General features: G+C 42.0%; 1 protein-coding gene across 7 annotated transcripts in view; it reads left to right on the forward strand.

Moving 5' to 3' along the window:
* The window catches only part of ERG (ETS transcription factor ERG), a 281,719-nt gene that overhangs the window by 244,917 nt on the left and 12,150 nt on the right, over positions 1–24,652 (forward strand). For 5 of the 7 annotated variants that reach the window (XM_029214406.1, XM_029214407.1, XM_029214408.1 and 2 more), the window contains 3 exons: positions 15,713–15,916; positions 16,759–16,839; positions 18,796–18,867. In XM_029214406.1, the coding sequence (XP_029070239.1) occupies positions 15,713–15,916; positions 16,759–16,839; positions 18,796–18,867 (357 nt within the window). The remainder of the gene's footprint in view (positions 1–15,712; positions 15,917–16,758; positions 16,840–18,795; positions 18,868–24,652) is intronic. The other 2 variants (XM_029214410.1, XM_029214411.1) reach the window with 1 other exon arrangement.

Below are 24,652 nucleotides of genomic sequence, written 5' to 3' on the forward strand. Positions count from 1 at the left end.
TCTTTCTTTCTTTCTTTCTTTCTTTCTTTCTTTCTTTCTTTCTTTCTCTTTCATCATCTATCAATCATCTATTCTTTCTATCACCTGTATATCTATCATTTATCTATATCTGTCTATCAGTTATCTATGTGTCTCTATCATTTATATCTATATATCATACCTGTCTGTCTGTCTATCTATCTATTTGGTGTGAATATCTGTATATCTGGGTCTACATCTCAGGGGGTTGGGCTGTTTCTCATGTTCACAGCTGTAGATCAAAGTATCATTCAGTGAAATCAGTCTTAATAAGAGGGGCCCTGACATGGGACCCAGTTAAATGGCTCTTTGCTGGCTCAGCTTAATTTGGAGGCTGACTGGGAAATGTTTCTCCCAAGTGTGACCAGAACCACTTGCATCAGGGTTCCCTGGGAGACTTATGATTTAAAAATGCCCATCTCTAAATTTTATGACTCCTGGTGTGGGGTTGAGGATTTTACATAGTTAACACATTCCTGTGTGATTTTCATAAATTATAAGGTTTGAGGTGCTCTAAGCTAGAGAGAAGACACTAAATAAATTTTGCTTTCATACACCTTCATTATTTGAAATAAAGGCATCATTTAGAAAAGGAAGTTGGCAAAAGAAAGAATTGTCCTAAAGCTTTTCCCTTCAGATGTGTTTTGGGGGCTGTCATTGGCTGGCACAATAAATTCTGTAAAGGTCCTTCATCAAGGCACTCACGGGGAAATACAGGGCCATTTAAGGCACAAAACACAGTGGAGAGCTGAGGAAGAAGCCCCGCAGCTCCATTCATTGGTGGCAGTGCTGAGCTCCATTCAGACAGATCAGATCAAGCGCAGTACTCAGCCTTATACATTTTACTGTGCTCCCATCAACAGCCGAGACAACTCGGGGACAACCCGGGAATCTGACTTCCAGGTGGTATTTGCAATTCTTCTTCACCAAGGCTGTGAACACAGATCGAGTTTTAGAAAGAATGGGTCCCCATTGTACAATGGAACTAATATGTTCTAGAGAACGTAAGTTTTGTGATGTCTGAGGAAGCCCCTGCAGCCTCTGATGCTATCCCTCTGTGTGCCGGGTGGCCTCCAGCAGTCCCTGTTATTTCTTTGGCCTTGACAATATGCTCAGCGATGTGCTAACTGAGAGAGCTGGCAAAGAGTAAGGCACGGTCTTCATCCACTTTTCTTCAGAGTTGCAGAACGCTGACCAAAATGCAACAGAACCTCTGGTTTCAGCAGCTTACATCATTTTGAGAAGATTTTTCTTTTTCTTTATTTTTATTCCCTAAAATGGGTGCTAAGGCATGGGGCTTTTCAAACACTTCTTTTTTTTTTTTTTTTTTTTGCGGTACGCGGGCCTCTCACTGTTGTGGCCTCTCCCGTTGCGGAGCACAGGCTCCGGACGCGCAGGCTCAGCGGCCATGGCTCACGGGCCCAGCCGCTCCGCGGCATGTGGGATCTTCCCGGACCGGGGCACGAACCCGTGTCCCCTGCATCGGCAGGCGGACTCTCAACCACTGCGCCACCAGGGAAGCCCAAACACTTCTATTTTTATTTTCTAAATATCCACTTTGAGCACAAATGCTCTTGGGAGTCAGAAGTCTCAGAGACAAAAAGTTGCCACATTCATCTTTTAACTGGCTCCTTGTCTGCATTCATTCATTCATCCATTCATCCATCCATCCATCCATCCATCCATCCATCCATTCATTCATTCATTTACTGAGCACTTAGAATATTCTAGTCACCAAGGATAAAAGCTCTTATGTGATTTAAAACCCCCTGTTCCTGGCCCCCAAACACACATGGCTAGAACTTCTTGTATTGTGTCTTCCTCAGGCCCTCCCTGCTGGGTAACTTCTACTCAATGCATGAGGTATTTACTGGGTACTTGCTACTCTCACACCAGTCACAGAGGAAATGACCAAAGCCTGTGAGAAGCAGATAAGACCCAGCCACATGAAGTTAAGTAATTCGTGACAGCAGAGAGTATGATTAAGAGCTCAAATGAGTGATTCAGACATGTTTCAAAATAGCTGAGGAACGAGATGACTGTAAACATGACTAGTAAAGAAAAGCTTCCTTTGTTCCCTGATGACAAGATTTCTAAATCCCTTTGCAGCCTCCACCCTGTCCTGCCCTCCAGTCACATCGTTCTCCTGTGCTGTGTTGTCACAAGTGTCCTCGCCCATGCTGTTCCCTCTGATGGAATGCCCTTCCTCTCTCTGCTAACAAATCCTTCTCACTTTTCAAGGCATCTTTGAAATCCACCTTGTCTAGGAAGCCATCCTTGATCTGCTGGCACCTTCATTGCTTCTCTGCCAACGTCTTACCAATTCTTTCATCGCCACACTTTATTTGGTTTTATACTATAGTCTATAATGCATCTGTATACTGGACATAGCATTTAATTCCATGGAGGATTTGAGATGCCTTGTGAACTAAACTACTGATAATCATGTGAACCAAGCTACTGATCAGTTAGAAACTGATGTTTGTTTGTATGAGATCAGTACTAAGGCAATTACAAACATTAATGGAAAACCAAGGTCACATGAAGGAGGAATGCAGCCATTTTGGCCACAAGCTTGGCCAAGATGCTGTAGCTAATCTTCCAGTATGGCTCTGAGCATCCTGGTGGCCAGTGTAAAAAGAGCCATTTGGGGAATTAATGCCTGTTTTCAAAAAAGTTTCACAGGGAAGGCAATATTTTTATTGGTGCAGAATCCTAAAAGCAGGATCCCTGGACTTAATGTTCGGGCTTCACTGAGGCTACAGTCATGACCACCATCCTGCCTCAGTGGCAGTACCACGTAGTGCCAGCCTGCTTCTTGTGACATCCTCCACGGACAGAGTGAGTTACATTAGCGAACAGCTCAGTGCAGGCAGAGAGTGTACGCCCAGTATGAGTCTTTGCTGGTCTGGTTTCTTAGAAAGTCAGGATTTTGAGTTTTCAGAGTGACAGAAGGCTCTCATCACCTGCACACGGTCCTTTCTACATAGGACATCTCCAAGCTGGGCTTGAAAGCAGACGAATAACAAGCAATAGAAGAATACACTCTCCAACCAAGCCCAGATGACCAACATATTACTACGATTTAATCTTATTAGAGTTAGTTATTTATAAGCCTGTCTGTTCTATTAGATTGTGAGCATCCTGAGTTGGTGATTATGTCTTTTGCATATTCTTCACCACCAGCCAAAGCAGCAAGCTCGTGGCCTGTGTGCAGAAGTCAGTAAACATGCATTTATTTGAGTGAATGGGAATCCGGCTTTAGTTAGTGGGAACCACAGAATCACAGGAGACAGATGTACAAGATTCTTAGTGATCTTCGTTCATCTTTGTATTAGGCAGGGTTCTCCAAAGAAGCAGAACCAATCTTTCTCTCTCTCTGTCTCCCTCTCCCTGTCTGTGCTTTACTCAGTCTCACAATTCAGATGCTGGTATCTTCTGGAAACACCCTCACGGACACACCCAGAAATAATGTTTAACTAAATATCTAGGCAGCCCATGATCTAGTCAAGTGGAAACATACAATTAACTATCATAAAACTCTTAAACATGAGAAAATCGAGCCTTAGGGAGGTGAAACAACTTTCCCGAGGACACACGCAGAGATGGGTGAGACCAGAGCCAATTCCAAGGCCTGTGCTCATTTATACTTAAAGAACTTCTTGGTAAAGCTACACATTTCTTTTTTTTTTTTTTAATGGAAGTATAGTTGATTTACAATATTGTGTTAGTTTCAGGTATATAACACAGTGATTCAGTATTTTTGAAGATTATACTCCATGATAGGTTATTATAAGATAATGGGTATTATTCCCTGTGCTATACAGTCTATCCTTGTTGCTTATCTGTTTTATACATAAAAGTTTGTATCTGTTAATTCCACACCCTTAATTTGTACCCCTCCTTCCCTTTCCCCTTTGGTAACCACACATTTGTTTTCTATAAACTATACATTTCTTTATTTTACTTTGTCATGCCTCTAAACACTTCCAAAGATCTCTCCCATTATGTCTGCATTATGGAATGTGTTTCTATAAGCTTCCGGTTACAATTTTTTATGCTAAGTCAAGCAACTAAACAACCAGACCAACTAAAAGTTAAATCCTAAAGTCAAAACTAATTATATTTTTAAACTATGAGCTGAATTGAGGAAACTGCCATTGGGTTATATGTGTGACTGAAATGATAAAGACAGAAATAGCAACAGTCACCATCTGTTGGGTGCACACTGTTGTCAGGCAGCTGGCCATGTTCTTTATTAAAAAGGGATTATCTCACTTAAATCCCACAACTATCCTGTGGTCTAGGGACTATTTATTGTTCTCACTTTACAGATAAAGAAACTAAACCTAGGGAAAATAAGATAGTAGCCCAAGATGTCCTAGCCAATGATGTGAAGAGCCAGAATTCTAACCCAGTTCTGTCTGAATCCATAGTCTGAGCTCTTATTCCTATCCTACATGATCAAAAATGTCCAGGAAGAACACAAGGTAATAGAATGGTGGAATAAATTTGTTAAATTGTTGTAGATTCTGAAATGGCCTTTTCAAAGGAGATGTAAGTAATAAGCCAAGGGATAAAGGAGGTTTTCAAGATCGTCTGTTGCTCAGCCCATAACCTTTACATTTCCATGATGATAATGATTTCTCTGTTTTTCCTGAAAACCAAGAAAAGAATCGCATTGAAAATAGCTTTGATTTGGCAAGAATGGCTGGGTGGATGTTAGTAAATGTAAAAAAAAAAAATTAAGATAGATGATTCTGGTTTGGTTCATCCTGTACTTAAGATGCCCATGTGATACACACAAGGCAGTTCAGTGGGCCCATGTAGAGCTAGGGTTAAAATTCTTTATCATGGGTCACTGCATGTGAGTTCTAAACTATGCCATTTTCTAGCTCTGGGAAGTCATTTAATCTTGCTGATCCTTAGTTTTTTTGCCACTACAATAAGGATGATAGTAATGCCTACCTCATATGGTGCTGTATGGATTAAATAAGACATATGTGTGAAGTGCATAAACAGTGCTTGGGTTATAGTGATACCTCCAAAAATTGCAGCTCTTCTCTTCATATTTGGTCAGGCGTTTGGGAGAAAGTGCTAGACTCAAGGGATGAGCATGTATTACAGGTTGAATTGTTCCCCCACAAAAAAATATGTTGACGTCCTAATTTCTGGTGCCTTGGAATGTGACCTGATTTGGAAATAGAGTATTTTCAGATTTGATCAAGTCAAGATGAGGTCACAAGGGTGGGCCTAATAAAACGACTGGTGTCCTTATCAAAAGGGGACATTTGGACCCAGACATACATGGAGGGAAGATGATGTGAAGATACAGGGAGAAGGCCATGTAAAGATGGAGGCAGAGATTGGAAGGATGCAGCTGCAAGCTAAGGAACGCTGAGGATTGCCAGCCACCACCAGAATATGGAAGAGGAAAGGAAGAATTTTATCCAGAGTCCCAGAGGGAGCACAGCCCTCCTGAGAGCTTGATTGCAGACTTCTAGCCTCCAGGACTATGAGGGACCACGTTCCTGTTGTTTTAAGCCACTTAGTATGTGGTTCTCTGTTAATGACAACCCTTGGAAACCAATACAGCGTGCGTGTTGTAGTTGGAACGTGAGAGCCTAGACGCCCAGGGATATCTATGAAGTGAGGAGAATGGAGGACCGAGGACAAAACTCCAGGGACACCAACGTTTAAAGAGGGGCAAAGAAAGAAAACCCAAGCAGGGAGAGACTTTGAAATGGAACAAGTCGCTCTATTTCTAAAACATGATGGGCATAAGCAGCGTTGTCACAGAATAACTAAGGGGAGGTAATGGGGGAACAAATAAAGAAAACCAAAATCCCCAAACTAGATAATCCACTCAAGAGGAGTTAAGAATGTCTCCATCCACTGAAATATTTTGGCATGTCAGAGTTTCAAAGGTATCTTTAGAGCCCAACAAAAATAATGTAGTCATGTATGTTTTGAATAAAATACATAATGGAATTGTTGATTCTCAGAGAGTTTAAAGTAGGCACATTTTTTTTTACAGTTTTTATGCTGTAGGGTATTGAACAATTCATATGTACAATTAACTTTTGACAGTTGATTAATTAATAAATGAATGAGGTGGAGCATAGTGTGAGCTAGGTTGACAGCTGCATTGAAAATGGAAAAGTTTTAAAGTAAATGGGTAAAAAATATGCAGAGAAGACTCTTGGTTCTAGTAAAATATTGAACTTAAAAGGATCTCTTGTGGAGCACCTGGAAATTATGCATAGAATCTAACGTCCTTTTAAATGCATAGCTGAACTGAGAAGAAAGTCAGTGAATTTCTCAGGGACTAAACAAAAGGGGGGAACTGAGAACAGGGCAGCCCATTCTCAATTGTCACCTGGTTGCCTTAGGTAGCATGAATGGGGGTGGGGTTCCAATGTCTATAATACAGAGATTTGGGTTTTAAAGGTTAATTAGGGGCAGGAAATGAGATCTTGGTCTTGCACAAAGCAGGAATTGGACATGATCCCTCCCCGTACCCTATACACACATGCACACAACTGTGTGGTCCAACAATCCTGAGTCAGAAATTAACCATTGAAAAGTAGTTATGAGCTAGTGATAACCTTGGGCACCTGGAGGACGTAAGTACAACATCTTCCTGGAGAAGCTTGCCTTCAATCCAGGCTTTACAGAATTCCTACAAAGACCCACAGAAAATGATTCTGCAACCCCACATTTTGAAAACAGGAAGAAACAATCTACCAAGACCAAGATTCAGCAGAAACAACAGATTAAACCCTGAAGAATATTAGATAATTGAAGTATGATAGAGAATATAAAGTGAAAAGATTTAAAAGTGACTAGATACATAAAAGAAGGAACCAAAAAAGAGAGGAAGGAGATATTATGGAAAAGAATAGATAATCTTGAGGAAGAAACAGTAGAATTCCTAGAAACACAAAACAGTATTCAAAATTCAGCGTCAAAAAATACCAAAAACTCAGTAGATGGATTAAGCGGTTGATCTGAAAAAATCAAAGAGTGAATTAGAGAAGGGAGACTTGAGATTGTTTTCAGAGTGCAGCACGTGACAAAGGGGTAGAAAGTGAGAAAAAAAGTCAACAGTTGGGAAGGACTCATAGTAATGTCTTATGTAGATCTAATAGAAGTTCCAGCAAGAGAAAATAAAGAGAACAGAAGAGATGAAATATTGGAAGAGATAAAAGCTAAGACTTTCCCAAAATTAGTGGACAAAACCATTCTCCAAATACAGGAAACACCAGTCAGAGAAGGCTAAATAAGAATTCATCTCCTCTAATTACATTATGGTAAGACTGAAGAACACCAAAGACAAAGTACTTTAGAGCCAGCACTAAAGAAAAAAGACAGACTATCTGAAAATAATGACAGTTATGAGGACAGCAGACTTCTCAACAACAAAACAGGGCACAGAGGGGCAGTAGAAGAAAATCTCCAGTGATCTGGGAGAAACTGACAAAACTCTAGTTACCTTCTGGGCTCTTAACCTTTCTTTTTTTACCTTTTACAGACTCTGATAAGGTGGAATAAAAATACTGGCCAACATTATCTTATAAGGATGAATGACTAGTGTTGAGGGTTCCTAAATTCCTTCCATTCTTTGGGAGAAGGACATTTGGTGATTAACTTTAGATTTTGTTTAAAGATTAACAAGTAGAGAAACAAAAAAGGAACAAAGAAAAATAGATCAATCCAATCAGGTATTTGGAAAGGAGAAATAAAGAACAGCCATAGCAATAATAGAAAGAGTAAAGTGGTAGAAATCAGATATATCAGTAACAATAAATGTAAATAGACCAAACTTGCCATTAAAGACAGAAAGTGATGAAGTAGATTTTTAAAAATTATTCTAAAGTTAGTTATGTATATACTATTTACACAAACATCTAACACAGAGAAGGAATGACAGCAAATAGATGGGATAAGATATAGTAGTTAAATTTCAGTCAAAATAAAGCTGACGAGAATGGAAGCAGAAAGCAGAAAACATTACTGGAGAAAGTTGAGGGTTATCACATAATAAAAACAGTTTACATTTATGAAGAATATATAACAGTGATAAAGTTGTATATACCTAATAGCATAGCCTCAAAATACATAAAGAACTGTACAGAGAAATAGACAAATCCACCTTAGTGAGAGATTTAAATTTGCCTTTCTCAGTCTTTGATAGATCAATGACATGAAAATTATATATGCATTACTAATTTTGATCTAGTGGTTATTCATAGAAACCTGCACTCAACAATTAGAAGATAAGCCTTCTTTTTAAGCATGGTCAATTTGCAGAAATTGGCCACCAGAGGAGTAACAACCAGTATTCAAAAAATTAGTATCTTGTACCTCCTTCACTGGCCAAAGTGCCATAAAATTAGAAATCAGTAATTATCAAAACAATAACTGAGCCCCATTCATAGTATGGAGATGAAAAGGTTCAGAAGTAACCTTGGTGTAGGCTCTTTACTTGAGCTCAAATTTCAATTTCTTGTGGAGTGAAGCTCAAATGTGAGCTAGTTCTCTTTATTAAGCTTCGTTATAAATGTAAAGTCTGTTCCAATGAGGAGGCAACATGCTAAATCTTATTTTTGCAGGCTTCTGAGTGTGTGGGACAGCAGACTGGCAGGCTCACCAAGGTCTGGTTTTATAAACAAAGACCTCATAGGATTTTGATATGATTCAGAAGTACATTTTATTTTTGTTGGTACTTTTTCATTACCAAGGGTGATTTTTCTTTCTGGAAGCCAATATTTTACATTGATATTGTTCAAGAAAAATGACACTCAGAGCTTATATTATCACCAATTTGATTCTTGCTTAATGTTACTTTTATTCATTCCTCTGGGGTGGGGTTGGGGGTCTCTGAAACAGGATGTTTGCCTACATGAGGTATTTTGTTTCAAGAAGGCACAGTATGTCTTCAGCAATGCAATATCCTTTTGCTTAATTTAAATATCTACTTAATATTTTCCTGGCAGCAGTGGAACTCTACTAGGGCAGAATCCAGTTTCAGGGAAATGTAAAAAAAATGTTCAACCCTAATCCCACCCACTGCTTGTCCCTCCTCCCCCTGCTTCCCCACCCAAACCTTAAAGGGTGCAACTCTGCTTTGCTTTTATTTATTGTTTTAATCCCAGTTTACTGAAATAGCATTTGTAAAACTTTTGGATATTAACCATGTAATCTAAGATACAATTAAGAAACTGCAGAGAGAGAGATGGTTTCCTGTTTCTTTTACCCTGTACCATGGGGGTTTACCATTTTGATGTCCACGAAATGTGGAGTGATGACACAGATGTTTTCAAAACAATTGGACTGGAGGGCTGAAAACAAAACAGCTTATCTGTAGTGGCTCTTGGTTCATCTCACAGAAGCACCTCCGAAAACTTCTTAAAATAAAGTGATAAATCAGACTTTTGTGTTTAGAGGAAGAGGCTGACCCTGTGATAATAGCTTGTTTATTTCATTTTAGCAGAGTTTGCAATGCAAAATCCAGTGCGTGGTTGCATTATTGCTCTGTAATGTGTTATTGTTGGCAAAGTGCTTTCACATACGTTATCTCATTTACTTTTCTCTTTCCCTAACATTTCACTTAATTACCCACAGAAAAAAGAAAACAAATTCTAGAGAGGTTAACTTTTACATCTAAAGAACGGTTGCATCAGAGCCCAAATATGGGTATTCTGGCTCCCAATAAAGCCTTTTATTTGATCACCAACTTTGCTGTGCTTGATGTAACTTAAGACATCCTTTGATTCCTCAGACATTTTCAATGATTCTGAAATTCCTAGATCATAAAGTCTAGCCTTCTTAGCAAGATCCTCAAGGCTCTCCTTGATCTGTCTCCAACTTTCATTTCCATCCTCCTATGTCTCTGTGCTCCCTCTTAAACCCTCCACTCTAGCCACACCAAACTTCTCACATGTCCCTCAAAACCATCAGATATTTCATGCCTCTGTGGGTGTGAAGCTGGGCTCAAGCTGTTCCCCTAAACTAAAGGTCTTCTCTGCTTTTGTCACCCTACTTCTGTCAAAATCCTTTTTGTTAATGCAGGCTCAAGCCAAACCCTTCTGGTGAAGCCTTTCCCTTTTTTCCTTGTTGGGATCAGTTGCTGCTTCTCTGTACTCCCGTCCTGCTTGGATAACACAGATTTCATTCTGCTTTGTGGATTGTCTTCATGGCTGCCTACCTCGGTAGATTCTCAGCATCTTTGTCTTGGCCAATTCTGAATCCCTGAAGTACTTGTGTATATTGTAAATGCTCAATAACTCAGTTAAATTCAGCTTAGTCATTATCCTATGGGTCCTTGGAGGCTACACATTGTTTTATAAATGTCCATCAACAGATGAATGGATAAAGAAGATGTGGTACATATATACAATGGAATACTACTCAGAACAAAATAATGCCATTTGCAGCAACATGGATGCAACTAGAGATTATCATATTAAGTGAAGTAAGTCAGAAAGAGAAAGACAAATACCATATGATATCACTTATATGTGGGATCTAAAATAGGACACAAATGAACTTATCTGCGAAACAGAAACAGACTCACAGACATGGAGCACAGACTTGCGGTTGCCAAGGGGGAGGGAGATAGGGGAAGGAAGTATTGGGAGTTTGGGATTAGCAGATGCAAACTAGTATATATAAAATAGATAACCAGTAAGGTCCTACTGTATAGCACAGGGAACTGTATTCAATATCCTGTGATAAACCATAATGGAAAAGAATATGAAGAAGAATGTGTGTATGTGTATAACTGAATCACTGTGCTGTACAACAGAAATTAACACAACATTGTAAATCAACTATACTGCAATTAAAAAAAAATTATAAAATGAGCAGAAAACCACAAAAATCCAGGCTTAGTCGTGAGGTTAGGTGGCAGGTTCTGAGCTGCATCACTACCTGGGGCAGAGGGTGTGGGATGCCACCCCTGAACAGAGGCAAAGTTGACCCTTGGTTGGAGCTCATCCTGTTGCCCCCTCCCCTTTCTCCTTCACATTCATGGTTGAGGAAAGAGATAAGGCCTTTTGAATCTTGTGGGACCTCATGAGCTCCCTTCTGTTATGGTGGGTGGGCCAGAAGCAAGAAAACTTTGCTGACCTGTCATGGGCCATGGAGGAGACCTGGAAGCTTCTACTGGGTGCTCTGTGAAGTTGAGGAGTGAGCTGGGACCCCACACACTGACCTGAACCCTAAACAACACTGTCTGCAGTGGCACCATCCATGCCTGGCCCAGGGAGTTTGTGGGGAGCCCAGGGTGGGCTCTGCCATCAGGGCAGGGACAGGGCCTCCTGTCTTTTTATCAGTTCCCTGCCCAGAGATTCACGATAAGTGCTTACACCTCAAGAGCGTGGAGGACAGACACCCAAAGCGGGTAGTGAGTGTAGGTGAGGATGCAAGCAGGGGCGAGTCCTCAAGCAGTGGGTGGTGTGTGGGTGCAGGCAGGGGGTGTGGGTTCAGGAGATGGCAACTGGATGTGTGTAGGATGAAGGGGTTGGGGAAGGACAGGGGATGATACCTATTGAGACGGTGGGCCCCGAAACCTAAGAGTCACGTGCTTTAGGCTGAAGAGTTTGGACTTGCCCCTTGCAGACTGTTCTCTTTGCACCTGTAGAGTAGGTCCAGAGTAATGGCGCCCTATGGACAGGTTGGAAAGGAACATCTCATTTACTCTTATCAAGTGACCATATTTTGTTTTTAATATTCTTTGCTTGTAAATGTATAGGGCAGAGGTATGGAGATCAAATTCCAAAAGGATACAGGAGTAACCTGACTTTGTGTAATTTTATTCTTTTCAAACGAAGCAATTTCCATTAACAAACTGTATAAGAAAGTGACATTAAAATATTATACTCTTGAAAGTTTTATAAAAACAGTTTAACAAATATATATATTATATATATATAATCCTTTATAAAACCTTGTTTTGATTTTGAAATATAGAGAATACATTTTTAAAAATAACTTTTTAACCCAAGTATTATATGTGTATTGTAGGAAAGAGAGAAGATAAAGTTTAGTGAAAAGAAAACTTTTAAATCTCTACTGCCTTTGTTTCAGAGACAGTAGTTGCCATTTCACTGCATATCTCTCCAAAATTCTTTCCATGGATATGTTTATATTTCTTTGCAAAACATAATCTACCATAATGTTTCAAACGTTTAAATTTAATCTATTTTGAACAGTTTTCATATCAATAACTACATTCAGCAGTGTAATTTTTAGTTTCTAAATATCACAGGACTGTTCCTAAATGTACAACAACTTAACTAGTTCTCTTTCTCTGGGACATTTAGGGTGTTTCCAGTGTTTTGCTATTATAAACAACACTACAAAGAACATCCTTTAAAATAAATCATTGCGCACTTCCTCTATGATTTCCTAAGGATAAATTTCTAGAAGTGGAATTTTTAGTTTAGAGACTATACACACAGTTTTTTAAAAGGCATTTGAAATGTATTGCCGAATTGTTCATTGGAAAGGTTGTAGCAATTTACAGCTCACTCCAGCAGTACAAGAGAATGGCCATTTGACCAATCCAAAGTGAGAATTTAGGGATTATAACAGGGCAGGTCAAGGAGGAATTGGTCTCTGGGGTCTTGCATGTGATTCCCTTAAATGAAAATTGAATGAGCCATTACAACCTTGGGCTTAGCAAGGGAAACCAATTAACAGGCACACCAAGGGATGCTGGAGAGATTGGACTTCTTTTTTTGGCTATCTTCCTAAGACGTCATTTGACCATTTTAACATGAACCCAGGAACTTTCAGGAAGATCTTTATGTATCATTTTTAGAATATCTGTTTCTACCATTAAGAGAAGAAAATGCCTTCCTAGAATGAACTGATTTCTAGGAAGTAGTTACACCAAAACATAGTCCTTCCAGGTTGTTAAATGCAAAACAAAACTAAAAGAAGAGTTTGGCTAATACCTAGTGGTGGAATTTATAGGAAATGGCTTGGGGACCCCTGTGGAAGGGAGGGTCTTCTCTCCGAGAGGGCCGTTTAACTGTCCTCTGCACAGAACCAAGGAAAGAGGACTTGAATTCAGGGCATCCTAAGACCAATATATGATCTGTTCCTGGATAATGAGGAGTCATGACATACCATGAGAAAAAGGAAAGAAAAGGACTTTCTATGGAAACATTCTGGAGTTTAGAACATTTTATCCCTGAAAGCAGAACGCTGACCCAATGGCAAAGAGCCATCTGAACTTCAGTGACTTGGACAGAGTTAACATTCCCAATACACATTCGGTTTTCACAGGCTAACAAAATGTTTCCATGTGTTTGGATTACAAAGGAATATGCACAGCTTTCTGTCAACACTGCCATTTGAGCTTTTGTAGATGTTCTGCGCTTTGTAGCAGAACCAGAGTTCTTAGTTTATAGCTTCTACACATGGGCCCTATGACCAGCAATTCTACATCTAGGTACTCACCTAGGCCAGCACTTTCTCAAGCTTAATGTGCACACAGATCAGCTGAGAATCCTATGAAAATATAGACTCTGATTCGGCAGGCATGTGGCAGCACCTGGGATTCTGCATTTCTAATTAGGCCCCAGGGGATGCCAAGGCTGCTAGATCCCACGACCACGGTCTGAGTAGTGAAGCCCCAGGGTAGATGGTCTGAACCACTTTAGAATTACCTGGACAGCTTTTAACAACCCTGATGCCCGGGCTGCCCTCCAGCAGAATTAACCCAGAATCTTTGTGGGTGAGACCAGGCATCAGTAGTTTTTTATTTCCCCATGATTCTAATGTGGAACCCAGGCTGTGGACCAATGCAGATTGCTTCACATGTGGGTGGGGAGGGAGACACAGGGGTCTTCACTGATAAGTAAGTGGGGTATATTTGTGGGGGGGTGGGGATATCCGAGAGCGGATTAAATGATGAAATATACCTCCATGGATTGACTTGGACACATCTTGAAAATACAGTGCCGAACGCCAAAAGCAAATCAGATACCATTTATGTTAGCTTAAAGGCACACAACAATATATGTACAGTGGATATGGTAAAAGTATTCAGATATGTATAGGGATGATGCATGTATCATTTCAGGTTAGTGGTTCCTCCTGGAGTGTCCAGGAGGGGAATGGGTTAGGGATGGATTCTATTGGGGTTGAAAGAATTCCTTTCTATTAAAAAAGATATGAAAAAGTAGGGAATGGACAAAAGAAGGGAGGGAGGGGGAGGCAGAAAGAGAGTAAGAAAGAAAAAGAAAGGAAAGAAGGAAGGATGGGAGGGAGGGAGAAAGGGAGGAGAATTCTGGTGACTGTGACTGTCTGGCTGTTTCTCACTGTTACTGCCACTGACTCTGGAAACCGAAAATGTATCCCAACAGCACATCGAATGCCCATTCTTGAGCAGCCTGAAACATTAGTAAGACCAAACAAGCTTCTAAAACTATTAGCTAGAAAGCAATTCAAAAGGGCTTTGTATTCCCCCAGCAGATATTTTCACTCACGATGATCTGAGCATCGTGGCACACCTGCCCTCTACGAGCCTGTCCAGAGGACCCAGACCAAGGCTTTCATTTCACGTTGGAAACAGACACAGAAAGGAGAAGCAGCCTCTGGAGGCTGCAGCGTTGAGAGACCCTGGGATCAGGACTCTGGGCTCCTACTCCTTTGCCCAGGTGTCTTTCTGTGCTCAGGGACCCCAGGGAGGAGCCCCGTCTGCTGGCGAGGCGCCCTGGGCACCCCTCCACCCAGGCTGTTTGTGTGGGGTGGTCCCAACTTGTGTTTCCGTTGGGGATCACCTGCTCCTTTTCCCCAGAGGCTTGCTCTCCTGGTCATACAGGGTTCTCCTCCCATATGTGGCTGCAAAGCGTGATGACACTGCCTGCATCCTGTGGGGTGTTTGCGCCCCAGCTGTGGAATGTGAAAGCCCCCCAGCCAGCTTGCCTCCTGCAGGTGTGAATTAGTTGCAAAACCAAGTTCTCTGCAGGAAAAGCGTGTAACTGACGGCTCTCTCTTACAAACACTAGCTCCTGGGAAGTGCTAGGGTTCTGGCTGACCTACACATCATCTCCAATTCTGTGGTCAATATCTTTCAGTATTTCAGACAAATACTGTATGGGATTTTTTTTTTTTTTTTGGTAATCTGTAATTAACATCTTCCTGATATGTGTTGCTCTTATTTCATATAAAGATACCAGTAGTTTTCTGAGGAAAGAAAGTTTTCATTTATTCTTATTCATTTTTTCCCATTCTTTTTTAAATTGAAGTATAGTTGATTTACAATGTTGTGTTAGTTTCAGGTATACAGCAGTGTGATTCATATATATATATATTCACACATACACATATTTTTATATGAATAAATAAAAATTAAAAGAAACTAATAAAAAGAAAATCCCATCCCTACAGGAAACTTTAGATTATATGAGCAACAGAAGGGCAGGTGGTGTGAATAATCCTAAACTTCCAGAACAATTCACTTTAAAGACAATGGTCACTGACTGTGAGTCAGTTGGTCTTCCTCAGACGTTCTCCTCGGACTGGTCCCTGATCCTGGCTTGAGGCTGTGCTTCTGCAAGAGAGGGAGGGGATGCTCTGGAAAGCTATGGCTGGTGGGAGATCCCACCTGGGATATGGCTCTACCCCAGAAATTCGTCTTCAGGAGTTGACCAAATATGCTTCCATCCCCTTTCAGATCCTATGCTATGGAGTACAGACCATGTCCGGCAGTGGCTGGAGTGGGCAGTGAAAGAATATGGCCTTCCGGACGTCGACATCTTATTGTTCCAGAATATTGATGGGAAGGAGCTGTGCAAGATGACCAAAGACGACTTTCAGAGGCTCACCCCGAGCTACAACGCTGACATCCTTCTGTCGCATCTCCACTACCTCAGAGAGAGTAAGGCAGTCCCTGCTCCCACAGAGAGCACTGTCGAGAGGTCCTTGTTAACGTAAGATGCAAGGGTTCAGCCCAGTTGCCGATAGCATCTTGCTGCCCTAACCCGATTCCCACTAGTATCTGAGAGAATGCTTATAAGTGATGACTTAGGTGATTGCGTAGTGAGAAGTAGTCAGCGCTTTTACGAGAAGCGGCAAAGTCAACTAGCATTCAGCTGCCTCCTCCAGGGTCCCCCAACCAGGAAGATCACATGCCAAAGGGAAACAGAGCTTTATCTGGTCACACATTATTTCATCTCCATGATGCCCAAATAGAAATAGAAACATTATGGAAAGGCTCCTACTTGATGGGAATTGTGGAGTATATCTTCCCTAAAGCCAAACCAAGCTCCCTTTCGTATCCCACTGGAACACAAAATGAGGAACATTTTCACTTGGTATCTTGAGATGTGGCTTAGCCTGTCACAATGGGAATGGCGTCTTGGCAATGAAAGGCATGAATCCACAGAGTCTGCTGCATGCTTTAATATTTCAAATGTCAAGCATGATCAGAAGGAGATAGTAGAGATAGTGCAACAGTGGGTGGTGTGAACTCTTTGGTGTAAATGCTTTGCTTGGCATCCCAACCACTTCTTCCCTGAACTCAGTATGGATCCCCATCTAGGTTTTAACATGCTAACCAGTAGCAGGGCCATGGAGAGATTTCCAAGCAGCCCATGATAACAGGGTGGGGAGTGGGGTGAATGTTTTCCTTCTTTTTCTTCTTTTTCTTTTTTTTTTCAAGGAAGGTAATTCTCTCTCTCTTTTTTTCATTTGGATGTTGCTTTTTGTTTTGTTTTGTAGCACCTCTTCCACATTTGACTTCAGATGATGTTGATAAAGCCTTACAAAACTCTCCACGGTTAATGCATGCTAGAAACACAGGTAATGCTGGCCCTGCCCCTTCCCCCCAGGACAAGTGTAGGGTTTTGTTTACAGGTTGCATGCTTTACAGGTAGAACGTGGGACAGTCAGTGCATCAGGAAGGCGGAAGTCCGAGGTGGATGGTTGAGGGGTCCCTGGTAGGTTGAGGCTCTGTGTTGGTGGTACCACAGCCTCAAGGCAGGAGGCACTCTTTGGTCTCTGAACACTCCCCCGCTTCCCTTGCCAGTCAAAGGATTTCTTTCAACCAGGAGATGTGCAGAATCAGCCTTCAGCCATAGCCTCAGCTCACATTGGCTGGGTCACAGTCTGCTGTTGTTAGTCCTCAAGTATGCCCTGTGCTGACTGTAGAAACTAAAAGCATGTTCCGTGTGAAGGGGCCCTTAGCATGCTCCTTTTTTCTTTTTTTCCTTTTAAAATTTTTATTCTTAAAGGAATGTTTACTAGGACAAGCAGGGGTTTTACTTTTCCCTTTTTGGTAAAGTTTTAGGCCATTCAACTTGACTTGAATCTTCTTGCACAGTCTTCGTACATTTGCAAAAATGCAGTAGGAGGGAATGTCGATTACTTTGGGGGAGCTTTTGTTGTGAGGGAAACTGTGTTATGACTTGGGAAGATTTGAACTTAGTGACTAACTAAATACCTGCTATTCTATGTCTAACCATTGATTCTACATTTTATTTATTTATCTATTTTATTTTATTTTTTTGCCTGAGCCTGATAGCGTTTTAACGTGATGCTTCTTCCTGGCTAACCCTGCTCCCTCCCCTCCTAGTAAAGGCTGAGAGTAGAGGCTGGGCTTTCTGTGGATGAATGTGGCCCTGGTCACACCCATTTCCTCCCTGGTGATGGAGACACTTACAGAAGCATGGCCGCAGGCTGCTCACCCCACTGTTATCAGCCTGCAGGGACCCTCTGCCACCACCAGGCTAGGGAGAAAACCATCTAGTGTTGGAAAGACTTAAGTAACCCCTCATAGGCAAGCCAGCCAGTTCATGAGCAGCCCTCACGTAGGAATACAGCCATTTTCCAGATACTTGCCATGTTATTTTTAAATGTATGATGTGAGTGCGTCCAGGCTTGAGTATTATAAAGGGATTGCTAGTTGATCTCCAGTAGCCAGAATGTTGTGCTTTTAATCTGAAATTGTTAAAAAAATGGCTTTGAGTCAATAATACACTTTTTCAATGTAGGTTACACAGTCAGCCTATTAATGACCTTGTGGCCAGAAATAGCAAGCACCTTAGACAAAGTAATTCCCCTGCCTTAGGAAACGCCTTGGAGATACACACACTTTCTGATAATTTCTTAGTCACTTAAAAAATGTTTAGCAGAGGATGAAAGTGTCAGGAAAGCTCTGACTTCATTATTTTTGCTATTGCTAAACATAGAAGCAATTGAAAAGCAGGACAACAAATTCCAAATGGACTGACCTGTGAAAAGAGGATTACTTCCACTAACAATTTGAGAATTGATTGAGAGAGAGAAAGGGAAAATGTGCATCTGAACAGAGACACGGATTAATTTTTAAAAAGATCCATATATTCTTTGGCAAAATATTTAGCATTCTTTGGTGCTACTTTCCAAGGGCTCTGTAAAATGTTTTATGGGTTTTATACGATTTGAAAATTAAAACACCCACCATAGAATTGTTTTAATAAAATGAGCTTGCAGGGGGATGGGCAGACCCACGGATGGGCTTCAGGAGGAAGCTGTTAAATCAAAACACAAGACGCCTTATGCCGAGTGGGGTACAGAGAGAGTCACATCTCTTCCATCTTCAGCACCTGTTTCTGACCTGTGTGCTAGTCCCTTCTCCCGAAGTCTGGCGTGGCAGGTTCTAGGAGCCCACCTCCCTTGGTTGTCACGGGGCAAAGTAGATTAGGCGCTGTTGCTGAGATCAGATCAACAACCACAGCAAAAGACCTTCACATGTTTTGTCTTTCCTTTTGTCTGCAGGGGGTGCAGCTTTTATTTTCCCAAATACTTCAGTATATCCTGAAGCTACGCAAAGAATTACAACTAGGCCAGGTACGAAAACACCCCTGTGTAATCTCTTTATTGAGAGACATCCCAGGATGTCCTGTGAGATCCGTGACCTACGTCACGAGACACAAAGACAGCTGATCTTGAATCGGACCCTCTAAACGGTCTTATTCTGCCTCTGTGGATCTGGCGCCTAGAATCAGACCGTTCCATCCAGAGATCACGCAAACAGCCCCCGAACTGCGGGATTATGAGCAGGTCAGCCCCTTCACTAGCTGCTTTCGAAGACAGATGGGCCAGAAAGGCATCCTGGATGCCTGGCGATAAGGAATCCATCCGGTTTCGAGTTTACAGAAGGACATAAGTGTAATCTATCCGTCCTCAAGGCACAGCACAGAGCAGGAGGCATTCCCCTAACACGAGTGGCTGGTTCCCAGCTGTCACGAGAGCCAGTCTTTCAGAGCAGAAGCATGTAATCAATCATACGTACACCTGAGTCTTACTTTCTGTCTTTCCCGATGATTTAATTAGGTTATTAATTTACGCGTCATTCACGAAAAGAATCACTGTTTATCAAGTGTCTGTTAGTGCCAAGCACGATGTTAGATTCTGGGAATCTAAAGATGAACCAGACTTTAGAAAGCTTCCTGTCTTCAGAAAGCTGGCCTGTTCATTCCACCATTGTCCGTGGAGCCTCCTGAGTGCCAGCCACAGGGGTGCAGCAGAGAACAAGCCCACAGGCACACAGCCTAAAGCTCTAGATGTTTCTAGATGTAAAGCCACCTAGAGCCAGAAACAGACGCACACACATATACGTTTAACCTTACGGGCTAGGTACCTAGAGCCGGAGAGACAGATATGGATGTTTAACCTAAAGCACTGATTTTATAGTAGAGGCAACACCTCTAACGACAGAGGCTGTGGGAACAGGAAGGGAAAGGAATTCATCCCTCCATGAAAGGGGGAAGGAAGCATTGCAGAGGAAGGACCGTATGCCAGAGGAGGATTAGGTGTTGCCAGGTGGAGAAGGAGAGGGTGACATTGGGCAAGCATGGCTCAAACATCTGTCCCCTCGCTGGGATGTACAACCCCATGAGCTGGATGACACATGCCAGCCTCACAGCTGAGGAATCGTGATTAGGGCTGTGGGATGCCTTTTCCCTATTCACTCGTGGATCTAGAAGTCACGTCTTCTTAGACCCAAGCTGTTGCTCTTGGACGTCTGTCACGTGTCCAGGCTGCCCAAGTCCTAGTTTGAACTGGTCCCAGGCACTAAGCTTGGCGCTGCTGTTTCTTCCCAGTGAAAAAGACGGGGCGGGGGGGCAGTGAGCTCAATAGCCTGGGTGAAGATGCTTCTGGGAGTTTTTCTCGCCCCGACACAGCCCTGGTACTGTGACTTCAGGCTGGCGATTTTCTGTCCCCTAACCTCATAAAGTTCCTCCTGGGAAGCATAGTGGAAAGGCTTGGCAATAGTGCTTAGTTACCTCTGACACAGGCCATTTGATTGTGGACAAGACCCAGGGTCTGGAGTGAACTAGGTTGACCCTAAAGAAACCTGCCATGTGTACTGAGAAAGGACAATGAAAGTACATGTGTCACGCTAGCTCTAGACATTCCTGAGTTTACTGCCAGTAAATGGTCCCTTGGGAGGACATGGGAAGTGTAGGAAAATCACAATGATTTTGTGAGTGTTTGAAAGAAGTTTCCATACGTACTCACAAAAGTCAAAGCTATCTGTGAAACATTTGGCCATGGGTTGCTTATTTGTTTGTTTATTTGAAGCAATTTCATGGATGCCTCTGAGTTGCAAAAGCCAGGGATTGTGAGCTGGTGTCAGGGCTGTGTGGCCGCATGAGTTCGTTCAACACGATGGTCGGAGCAGCCAGTCGGCTGCCTGTTGCTTCATAGACGGAACAATGGGTCCTGGAGCTCCTTTGCTCCCTATTTGAGGATATGGTGGATTTGGAAGATACGGCGCATCCAGGTGTCAGAGAGGAGAGTGGCCTGGAGGACTCTGGCTGGGACACCCCTCTGTGCTTCAGCCCAGGGGGAGACAAGGGTGGCAAACACTAATTCACCTAGCAAAGCCCTGATGATGCTCTTTTCTTGGGTCTGTCATTCGAGTGTGACTTGGAAGAAACTTGATTTGTACCAAAATACGTGTTTTGGTGATTGCTGCTGTGATTCTGAAAGGAGATACAAATATTAGTGTCTGAGCTACAAAGAATTGAAAATCAGAGTGAATGAGCCAGAGAGCGGTTTTCTGTCATCCAGACTGAGGGATTCAAACTTGGAGAATAGACTTGTTTGTATATCTTGGGTGGACCAGTGATCAACCTTGCAGGAACGGTCTTGTTAGTGTGAAAGCTTATAACGGTGCAGTTGGAGAAGTTTGTGATGGGTCGGGGGGATGGGTGTTGCACATCATTGGGGGAGGGTGTCACTGGGAATCTGACCGTATCCCTTTGGTTGGTGGGTATCTGACTGCTTTCGAAAGAGCTGGTTGCTCACTTTCCTTGGGAGAGGTCCTTGGGTCCTTGGGGACAGAGACCCGAGTTCCCGTTCCCCTGCACTCTTGGTTTGCTGTGTCCATCCATTTCTCTAATCCCACATCCACGGAGACAGAGGACTCCTTCCTCCCACCTGTGTCATCCTGCTGAGTCCAACTTCCCAGTGTCCCCTCCCCACTTCCTTCCTTTCCTTCCTCCTCAAGTAACCACCCCCGTCTACCTTTTCTTCTTGTCATGGCCCAGCTTCCCAAAAAGATCATTTATTCCAGAGTCCCCTTACTGCCTGCCCTGTCCAATTACTGGGTCATTTCAGTTCCCCCCCACAATTGTCCGGGACTGTTCAGTGACCTTACAGGATAACACATGATGGACAATATACTCTTTTGTTCATGCCTCAATCCCCTCTCTGCCTGTGCTTGTTCCTATTAATTTTATCCAGATTTTCCTGATTCAAAATGCACCCTCTTTCATGATCCCTTTGTTGAATTAGCATTTAGATGAGTCTCTCCTCTCCTCTTAGAAAGTGCTAGCACATAGGCAGATCCATTTACGTTCTTTTTTTATGATCGAATTTCATGGTGTCGCATGTGTTTCTTGGGTAGTCAGTTATTATGACCAGAAGCCCTTTCCCCATCTCCCCTGTAAACACCCTCCTTCTTTGCTGAACACATGCTTTTTTGGGGCCACAGCCCCTTGAGGCCTCAAGTGGCATAAACAGAGACAGGTCTGACTCAGAGAAACTTGCAAGCTGGTTTTTGACCTCATGATGTGAACCCTGCCTGGCGTCCTAGGAGCAGTGTATGTGAAAGCTCTGGTGTGTGCCCAGGACGATCTGTAACCCCACCCTCCCCTCCTCCGTCACCATGGTAATCCACGCACCATGATACGCATCTAGGATTTTATCGAAGGAGACTGGAGACTTGGGTCAGCAAGTGCAGCCTCGACTTTCCCTTTTCAGCTGGCTCTCCTCAAGCGTTTCTCGGAATCTGCAATGATTCCTCCTTTGGAGTTTGCAGCTCAGTGCCATTCAGCATCTCCAGTCATAGCAAGATGACGCAGCCAATGCACTGTGTCCTCAGTTAAGTAAAGCCTGTATCACAGCAAATGGCTGAAAATGCATTCTTGGCTTTGCCCTAACTATACTCTAACCACAGATCTGTACATCTGTACTCCTAGTTGAAAAGGGAAGGCACAATGCCCCCAGATCTCCATGTCTTTGACAGAGGAGTTTAGAAGACCCTAGGGAGAGCTAGAGGAAGACAAGAGAGAGTGATTTAATCATGTTAGTCGGCTTTGACCCTGAAAATTCCTTGCATTAAATAGGGGTTTATAGATTGGTTTAGGCCAATAGCTCTCGGTCTTTGTCTTTGCCACTAGCATCTAAGTTCATTGAGAGCTGGCAAAATTCAACCTTTCCCATCCAGTGCAACCAGGGACCTCCAGAGTTACTTTGTAAATGTGGCATGGATCCCCAGAATGAGGATAAGCTCTCCCATGATCCAAGTTCTGGTCCTTTAAAAAAATAAAGTGGTGGGTAGATGTTAAGAGGGCTAGTGGGCTGTTCTTCAGTAATCTTGATGAAAGGAGAGTGTAAAACTTGGAGAACTTAATCCTGCACGAAGGGCAGCAAGGATGCTTGCTTACATCATTGATGTCTAGGGAAGGGAGTGGTTGGGGGAAGGAGTCTCATTCAGAATCAGGAACTGATCTTGACTCCCAGGAAATAAACAAAGGTGCTGGGGTGGAGGGGGCCAACACCAGTCAAACTCCCTATTTGTAGTTTTCATGGTTTTTGGTCTAGATCATGGCATATAGCATACTTCTTTGGTAACCCTCAGCTGCCTGTGAAATGGCTTTTATAAATTTCAGTTTTAAAACACAGTCTGTTACAGAAAAACAATAGCAGAACCCATGCCAGAAAGCAGCTGTCCCTGACACAGGACCTTCTGCCAAGTGTATGAGTTAATGACCTTGAAGATTAAAGTTGAAGAGAAATGGAGAGTGGATTGAAATGACCACCAAAAATGAAATGTATACTGTGTTCTTACTAGAAGTCTTATGATCTACTCTCCATAAGAGGCAAATAGCAAATGTACACAGAGCAATAATTTTTCAAGGAGCCAAAACGCAGAACTGCTCAAAACTGGCTCTGCTTTGAGGTGTTGTAGCTGCTGACAAGGTCACTGAGATGATTGTCTCCCATCTCAGCAAGTCTTAGTTCAACACTCCCCAATGTCACATCCCACAGGAGGGGGGCTTGGTGCCCATGGCATGTGATCTGTAGCTGATAAGAGAACACTGGAGCAGAATTTCATGAACAAAAACAAAAGCCACTTATCTTCCATGGCAATATGTTCATGAACACATTAATCATTGTTCATATAAACATCTCCAGTTCTTGGCAAAAAATCAGACTTGGAGTTGTTTAGGTCCTGACTGATTTTCAAGGGAGGATGAGACACAGTTACACACTCTAAGAAGGACTTTATGAATTAAGAGTTTCAAAATATTTTCCTATTAGTAGTTTGCTGTTTAACTTCTTCCAGTCACATTTCATGGGCAATCTCTTTATGTTTAAAGTAGTAGCAGACTAACTACTGACACTTGCTATTAATTCCATTTCTAATATTTCAGGTAAAAGCATTCAATCTAGAACTCTTTCCACACATTTATTTGTATTAACACACTCAGATAGCATTTCTGAAATCCTTATCTGTAGGAACACAGATTTTTAGAAAAGAATAGTGGAAATTGTCTAGCACAGGCTTTCTCAAACTTCAGTGTACACCCAGGTTAAATGGGACCTTGTTAAAATACAGATTCTTTTTTTAATTGAAGTATAGTTGTTTTACAATATCATGTTAGTTTCAGATGTACAGCAAAATGATTCCGTTTTATATATACATATAAAACTGTGTATATATATATATATGATTTTTTCTTTTTCAGATTCTTTACTCTTATAGGCTATTACAAAATATTGAGTATAGTTCCCCGTGCTATACAGTAGGTCCTTGTTGGTTATCTATTTTATTTATAGTAGTGAGTATATGTTAATCCCAAACTCCTAATTTATCCCTCCCCCCCTTTAGTAACCATAAGTTTGTTTTCTGTGTCTGTTTTATATATAAGCTCATTTGTATCATTTTTTTGTTTTCTGTTTTGTATATAAGCTCATTTGTATCGGTTTTTTTTTAGATCCCACATATAAGTGATATCATATGATATTTGTCTTTCTCTGTCTGACTTACTTCACTTCGTATGATAATCTCCAGGTCCATCCATGTTGCTGCAAATGGCATTATTTCATTCTTTTTTAT

The sequence above is a fragment of the Monodon monoceros genome, unplaced genomic scaffold (genome assembly GCF_005190385.1).
Source record: "Monodon monoceros isolate NGI ecotype Baffin Bay Population unplaced genomic scaffold, NGI_Narwhal_1 Super_Scaffold_11, whole genome shotgun sequence".
NCBI classification, from domain to species: Eukaryota; Metazoa; Chordata; class Mammalia; order Artiodactyla; family Monodontidae; genus Monodon; species Monodon monoceros.